The sequence below is a fragment of the Cicer arietinum genome, chromosome 2, assembly GCF_000331145.2.
Source record: "Cicer arietinum cultivar CDC Frontier isolate Library 1 chromosome 2, Cicar.CDCFrontier_v2.0, whole genome shotgun sequence".
NCBI lineage: Eukaryota > Viridiplantae > Streptophyta > Magnoliopsida > Fabales > Fabaceae > Cicer > Cicer arietinum.
Window position 1 is genome coordinate 41,686,254 of NC_021161.2, and position 8,797 is coordinate 41,695,050.

Sequence of the window (8,797 nt, forward strand, 5' to 3'; positions counted from 1 at the left end):
TTCTTATTCTTCACTCAAATTTATTTAATAATGATTTGTTTTTTAAAATATTTATTTGATATTTTAGTTATGTAATAGTACAAAAATTTATCCTTTTATCTCAATTACAAGGAAGAGAAGCTCAAGCTCAGTCTATATCTTCTTTTTTTATGTAACCAAAAAAGTCTATATCTTCTTTTTACTATATTTGTATTGACAAAAAGAATTTAGACCAAAAAAAAAAAAAACCAACAATCTATGCGGATTTTGATAAAAGACCAAGTGAATCACGGATTTTGAATTATAAATAAGTAAGATATAGATTGTCTTTGTGAAATTATAGGTAAATTATTCACGGTTAATTAAAATTAGTTATGTGTATTATTAATTATACTAAACTTAAAATTCTAAAAACAAATTAACAAAGTATATGTAGTTAATTTAATTGGTTGTGAGTAATTTATCTATAATTTTTAAAGACAACATAAAATATAATTTTACTATTATGTCAAAACCTTGAAATTAACATCTTTTAATTGACATTATAAATTTTAAAGAAGAAGAGAATCATATAAACAATCTTAGATGAATATTTTGACATGTTATATTTCAAGTGGAAAAATTCATAGTCCGTTTAGCTCATATATAATAAGGACATATTTATCGGAGATAAACAAATCGATTTTTTTACAAATCAAAGCTTATAGCATTACATTAATAATGATGCATTAAATACATCGAGATATTTCTACCAAAATTTGGAACCTAATTAAGAACATAACCTCTTTAGACAACAAATGAACATTGTTCATTTGTCTCTAAACAAACTCAATATGTGAGTTTCTATAAAAAGTGAAGAGACTACACCAACAAGCTCATAAAGTGTCACCAAACTCATAAATCTTGTCTTTGTTAGAGTTTAGACAATAAACAACTATTTTGGAGTTCAATTCAAAATCCACTAGAGCTAAGTGTAGTTCACGGTCCCAATTCAAAGTTGATAATAAACCAAGTGTTTCTCGCATATGAAATGTATCTCCCAAATTAGTGGATATAAGAGGAATGTTCCATGGTTTATTGTGGGATCTAATGATATTAACAACTGTAATAGTGGATTACACATTGGTTGGATTTGTAATAGTGGAGCGATCAAATAACCAATTTTCATCCATAAGCAAGATGTGATCTCCAAAACCATTGCATTCTCATACATGCTTTCTACTCATACAATAAATTTAGCACTCTAGAAGCTTCTCCATACATAACATTGCTTGTAATTGATTGTAGAATTTATAAAATCACAACGTAGAAAGTATCTAGTTATTAAAAACTATGAAATAAGAGTGTATGCATTAACCATCACGTGTCAACCATATTTTCCCAACAAGACATAGTTAAAAACAATTATGTTTTTAAATATCTACCTCCATCTTTCTTATGCATTAAAAAGCATATCCCAAGACAAATGAATTCCTCTTGATTGCGGGTTGTTATGACCCCACGAGAAAGAGTTCACCATCTTTTCAATTGATATGCTTAGATAGATTTATTACATCTCTCTTTTCTTTGTATTTTTTCATATAAATAATTTGTATTGAATCATTATTCATTAATGAGAATTATGACAATTCGTTATTCTACTATGTGTTTTAATATCAGTAGCATGGTATCAATAGGCAAAATTTATTGAATTCCTCTATAGGCGATTATTTAAAATATTAGAAATTCAAGAAGAAAGCCATAATAATTTCCGAAAGTTCTTCAAAAGTAGAGTATTGAACAATGACATATGTTGTATGTGAAATACAATGTTTGACTAATCTACTTTGAGACCTCTAAAGTGACTTCAATGCACCAATTCTTCATATATTGTGACAATCAGTCCGCTAGATCGTTTGCAACTAATTCTTCATTTTACGAGCATATTAAGTATGTAGAACTTGATTGTTATTGTGTTTGTGAGAAACTTCAGCAAAAATTATTTCATCTTCTGTGTACTAGCTATACCCAACAATTGTCAGATGTTTTCACCAAATATCTAGATCTCAAACCATTTTAGAATTTTTACTCCAAATTAGGTTTAATTAAGTTAGATTAGTTATATCATTTTTCCCTTTGTATTTTTTTTTCATATAAATAACTTGTCATGATGAATTGAGTTATATCCCTTTCCTTTTTCCTCAAATTTGATTTATTGAATTCATTAGTGTGAATTGGGATAATTCAATAATTTCTAGTGTGTTTTCATATTAGATAACAACAAAGGGTATATAGACAGTAGATTAGATTTTAATTTTATAATTATGATAAACTTGGATGAGTTTAGTGTAGTTTTATTTATTAATTAAGAATTAATCAATTATAAGTTTAATATTATTAAACTTATTTGTCCAATAAAAAAATCAAATGATACTCCTAAAAAATCAGTGAATATTGATGATGTTTACATCCATATTGATGGTTCCTTGATTTGTGAGGGGATCTTTCGTTGCTATATAGTGATGAATTCATTTATAGATTCTATTACAAAGTGGTATCGAGTAGCTCCTTACTTTTTAAAATGTGAGCTTTTTGAAGTGGTATTATATTGGTTTGTAATAACAGTATTCATATTGTTAATTTTGAAACCGACTCTTTAGTCTCTCTCTTCATGATCAAGAAAATTTGTACTCAGTTTACTCTCTTATTTATTCTTCTAAAAAATATTATCTTTATATTGCATCAAACGGACTATACGTATTCCATTAATTATTCTCCAATAAAAGTAAATAGATGTGCTCATTTTTTTAACTCAACTTGATCTCAATGCTCTTGTTTTTGTTTAAATGTTGCATCCATCTTTTTTTTATTAGACTCATATTTGATATTTACGACCGAAAATTATCATTTTTTATTTTTATTTTAGTTAATATAATTCATTTTTAATTAAAAAAAAATAGAATTCATTTAATGGTTGAATTTGCAATAACTCTTAAGAGTCTAAAAGCAATTTTCAGCTATATATTTTTTATTAATACATTAACGAAGAAACATATGTTTTTTCACTAATAGATTATGAGGGATGTTCTTTTGTTTTGATTGAACAGGGGTATTATTTAATTGAATGGGTTTGTCAAGAGTGAAAACCGATTTCATATTTTGCGAATTCAAAATTTACCAAGCCTAGAAAGTATAGATTAACAAGTAACAACCTTATTGAAATGACTCCATTAGGGAAAAGGAATTGTATAAGGTAGTTCGGATGTCAACGGACATTTTGATTGATAAAGCCAAAAGGAAATATGATGCGACATTGTTCAATAGTAATATCCTAACTGAGTAACTGGGATATGATTATTAAAAACATCCTAGATTCCTAAGTCCACGTCAAAAAAAAAAAAAAAATCCCTTAAATCAAACAAATGTATTATTTGAATACACACAAATTGTACCATATCCCAATATGTGCATATTAATAAATGTGGGCCGAGAGAAAAAAACGTTTGAGAAAAGATTTTTTTTTTTCAATAGAAGAAAAAGTGATAAAATAAAATTTAAAATAATTATAAAGATAAAATACATTGAAAAATAATTATTTTTTTGAAAATAGATTATCACAGTATATGCAAGTAAAGATGAAACAATCTCTATTAATACGGATGAAACAATTTTTAGAGAGTAAAGTTGAGAAGGTATATTTTTGACAAAAATGTTGATGTATTGATTTTCTTCTCTAAGAGTAGTATGTCGTAACTACACTCGCTGCACAATTCAAGTTTAATGTGATATAAAACTACAAGAACACGTGAAATAGTTGAACTATTTTATTTACTAATTTTATAGTTATGCAGGAGTCCTAATAACAGATAGGATTAAAAATTTTAAATCTCTAGTAATTCAAAACTCACGCCAAATGAATAATAATTTAGCATGAAAGTTATTAGTATAACCAATGTAACCACAAAAACTAATGATCCAATTGTCATTTAGAAACTAGACAAAAGTCAAGTATACCCAGACTTAACCGTATAGAAACTATATGCTTGCGAAGTAAAAGTCCTGGTCACAGTATCGTTAAGGTGAACACAAATAGAGTAAAAAAACTCACTAGATTTGGATCGAGGGAGGTTCTAAGAAACTGCAAATTCATATTATTGTAAATATAAAATTCTTGAATTTAAGATGAGCATCATGAATTGCTACGTAATCAACATGTTACACAAGAGTCCCAAACTAGACCGATCTCTGTAACAAAAGAAAAAAGTTTTCAACCTCTATTAATATTACCTTGCCACGAAAAGAAAAAAATAATATAAAATGTCATAAAATATCATTTTTCTAAGTCCAATGAAAAAGAATAAAACACCATGTATGTCACAAAATTGACTTATTCACTTATTTCATATAAATTTTAAAAAATAATCATATTTTTACTAAGTTATATTTATTGATTATTAGTATATTTCAATTATTACTAATTTTAAAATTATAACTAGAGTGATAAATATATTCCCTATAAAATAAATTATAAACAAAAATATATTAAAATACACATATTAAAAAATATATTTGATCATATTTAATTTATACAATTCTAATAAAAAGTTAAATTTATTGTCTAAATTAAATTAATATCAAATGAATTTAGTCATTAAAAATAAAAAATAATAATTAAATTAGAGGTATTTAAATATATTATCATTAAATAGAAGAGAATTTGTGATATTTATTTATATTTTGTTTTAAAGAAAATAATATTAGTTACATGATACAATTAAATAAACAATTAAAGTTATCTTAAAAACTAAAAACTAATATTCTATTACAATTTTTTTTGCCGGTACATATGGAGTAATTTGAATTTTGAATTTTGAATTTTGAATTTTGAAATTGTTGAATTTATAATGGTGAAACATTAAGCTTTCTTTTTTCCTTTTTTTTTTTTGTTGAAATGGACATTTTGATACTGCTCTGTTTTTCTCTCATATAAACATTGTTTTTATTGCTGATATTAGACAAAACGTTCAAGTTGTCGTACCTTTTATCTCATAGTTATGTTGTTGTAGGGATTAATTTTATTATTAAAAAAAAATGTTTCGCAAGATTTTAGAGCTTCTTTAATGGGGTTTTTTTTAAGTACTAATTTTCTAGAGTGTCTGAAATTATGGTACCTATTTAGGTAAATTTTTTATGAGACTTTATCTCTTTAATTTAATTGTGTTAATTTAAATAAAATAAAATGAGTGTAATTAATATTTGATATTTAACTATGTATAGAGGTAGGGTGTGTAGTTTAATTATTTTAGACTAATTCAAACTAATAACGTAAATACATAACAAAAATAACACTTTTAATAGTTCAAGACTATTTTGCATTTAAAAAATAAATGAAAAATAAAAATTAAGATACAATTACCAATTAAAATGTAGTAGAGTATATTTTTCTTTCTTAAATAATAAATTAATTCTGAATATTATATGATATTTAATAGTAACATCAACATATTAGACTTATTCCTTTTGCAATTATTCTAAGTTAATCATTATTTCTCAAAACAAATAATTTTAAGTTTTTTTTATTTGGCCAGAAATTGATACCGTACACTCGAAGTATCTAATAATCCAAAGAATCCCACTAAGAAGAATCTTCTCTGTTGTAATGATAAAACAATTTTTTTTATATAAATGGCTTTGCGAGATTGAAATAATTTTTAAGTTTAAACAATCCCCAAATGGGTCATCCTCTACAATTTCATTTGCGCATGCAATTAAAGAATTGAGAATAATAATACATAAAGCAAGATATCAACCACCATAAAATCTGTCCATAAAACCATACATAATCTAAAGAAAAAACGAAAATTAATATTTTCGGATAAAGAACAAAAAGTATATACAATAATGATTCAAGTCTGCATATAGAAATAAATAGATAATTTTTTGAAATTCCATAGCCAACTTAATTGACTACGTGTCAACTTCCTTACAATAAACACCTATTTAGACAACACCAAAATTTCTTAATATATACTTAAATACATAGGATTATATACGTGTCAACTCTAATGAGTGAAATTAAATCACAACCGTTCTTACTCTCCTATTTTTCCCTCCCAATCTTATTCACTCATTTTGACACTCATTCTGACTATTTTTTCAATTATAATAATAAATAATTACAAAAAAAATTCACACAATACTTTTTTACCACGAAACAATAAATCACCGCTTCATGGTAGTAAAATGGAACTCTACACTCTTCCAACGAACACGACAAAACTTCAAACTTCAACAACAACGAGGGCATCTTCGGAATTACACAACCAGCAGCAAAACAGCATAATTACCAAACAGTCCCTGAAATATTTAGTACGGCCACGTCATAAACTCATCAAGATCAAAAAACTCTTCAAACGCCTCTTCCTTTTCTAACCGCTGATTACACGTCAGCGTAACGTTCACTTCCGGCAAACTTAACGGCGCGTCGATGTGGAACCCAAAGGCATCCACGTCGCCGTACCGAAAACCGTCAAACGGCGTTGAGTCACAGTCGTAAGTTAAAACAGACGTCGGCGACGCCAAAGCGGCGGAGTAAACAGCTCCGCCTTCATTTCCACCGTCTTCTACCGGCGGCGGTGCTTCAACCATCACCTCCGCCGGCATCACGGGAAAGTTGGTAACGGCGTTAGTACCCTTCAGCATCACCGCCGCCCTGTCGTATTCGGCGGCAGCTTCCTCCGCCGTGTTAAAAGTTCCGAGCCATAACCGTTTTCGGCGATTTGGGTCACGAATCTCCGCCGCCCACCGTCCCCACGGCCGCTGCCTTACGCCTCTGAACTTGTTGTGGTGGCGCGTGGCGGCGGCGGGTGGTGGTTTTTTGGTTCTACTGTACTTTTTTTGGTTTTTCTCAGACAAGGAACGGGAAAGAGAAGAACATGAAGATGAAGGAGAAGGAGAAATTGTAGAGGAATCTGGTACGGAAGGGTGCATGTTAATATGAAGAATTTCTCTCTTTGCTTTTCTCTGTTTTCTTGCTTGGTTGTTTCTTTCTCTCTCTTCATCTCCGGAGGATTCAGAATCAGTGGCGTCGTGGTCGGTTATTATGATTCGAACAAGCTTCCTTTTGATTTTTTTGTTTGATTTGCTTGATGGGTCAGCTTCAAAATTGGAACTTGGTGTTTCCAGCTTCAGCTTCTTGAGCTTCTGTAAAGACATGGTAGAGAGACAAAAAGGAGAAAAAAAAAAGGGAATTTGTTTTTAGGAGGGTTTTGTGAATGTTAAGGTTGTTTGAGTGAAGTGAGAGAGTAAAAAGAAAGAGTGAAGAAGGGTAAAATGTTTGTTTGCATCAAGGAGTGAAAGAGGAACAAGGTTGGTTTTTTAGGAGGTGAAGAGAGAGAGAAAATATGTTGGGGAAGAAGATGCTTAGAAGTGGAAAAAAGTGATTTTGATGGGAAGAAAAGATATTTATTCTGAAGGAATGAAGATATTTGAGGAGTTTGTAGTGAAGATATGGGTAGCAAACGAACGAAAAGAAAGTAAAAACTTTAGCTTTTAGTATGAAGATATATATTCCAAGAGAGAGAGAGGAATAAAATAGGAAGAAGAAGATTATTACACACAAACACGGGGTGAGCGTGAGAGAGAGAGAGAGAGAGAGAGAGAAGGAAATCCTATGAGGATTTGGCGGGAAAGAGAGTGAGAGAGATGTTGGAGAAAAACGGAGAAAGAAAACGAGGTAAAGGGAAGAAGAGTAAAGGGTATTTATAGTGCACGGGATTTGTCCCTATTGGTAATTGGATTAATGGTTCTTTATTAATTTATTATTTTTGTGAAGAGAGAGAAGAAGAATGGAGGGAAAATGGAGTGTGAGTGAGTGGAGGGAGGGTACTGGTGAGAATGTGTCGTTGTCGGGTATAGGTTGTGCGTTTGTACCTTGTTGACGTGTCTCAAACCACGTTTTCCCTCTCATCTCAATTCTCAACTATAATCCCACTCTTTTTAACATTCACCCTAATCAATAATTACCTCTTTCACTTCTACTACCCAAAATTCATCAACTATATCACTAAACTTTCCTTTATTTTCTCATTTGTAACTTGTAACTTTTTAAGTACTCAACTATTAATTTTTTATTTCATATTTTTTTTAAAGTGATATTTTAGATTTTATCTTATAGATCGTTCGATTACTCTCGTTACATCGTAATTAGAATTAAAAATGTGAGTTGATCTTTCTCATTTTACTATTTTGTATATATTGCACATTGAATAGATTAAATTGATCCATACATATGCAAAAGATAATGAATGGTAATATATTTATTCCAATCCACTCTATTGATTTGTGGTTAAATAAATTTAGATCGAAAAACTTGTTTTAACTTGCACATGTCGTAGATTAAATGGATATGTGAGTTGTATTTTATATTCTAGTCACAATCATTTATATTTGTGATTATAAAATTAGTTATAGTAAAAGTTAAACACTTTTAATAATTTGACGATTCATGAATAATATATTTTACGTTGGTAATTTATATAAATTAAATTTTAATTGAGTAATTTATATAAATTAAATTTTAATTGAGTAATTTATATATACTTTTAAAATAAATTTTTTTTACACTCATAATCAATATATAACAACCGTTATATCAGTATAATATATTCTCTTACATGAATTGATTGTGATTTATTGAAAATGTAAAAATTTTACTCTTTTAATGCATAAAAATTAAACTCTTAAACTTTTCAGTTTTTATAAAGTAGTGCATATTATTGATTCTATCATTAAATTTATATTTTGACAATTAAAACTAACGATAATTTATAAATTATAT

At 28.5% G+C, this 8,797-nt stretch overlaps 1 protein-coding gene across 1 annotated transcript; it reads right to left on the reverse strand.

Annotated features, from left to right (window-relative positions):
• Positions 1–5,877: 5,877 nt before the first annotated feature.
• LOC101495836 (pathogenesis-related genes transcriptional activator PTI6-like) lies at positions 5,878–7,696 on the reverse strand. Its single transcript, XM_004490668.4, has one exon. It carries the CDS (start codon positions 7,171–7,173, stop codon positions 6,325–6,327), a length of 849 nt encoding a protein of 282 aa, XP_004490725.1. The 5' UTR covers positions 7,174–7,696; the 3' UTR covers positions 5,878–6,324.
• Between the last annotated feature and the right edge of the window lie 1,101 nt (positions 7,697–8,797).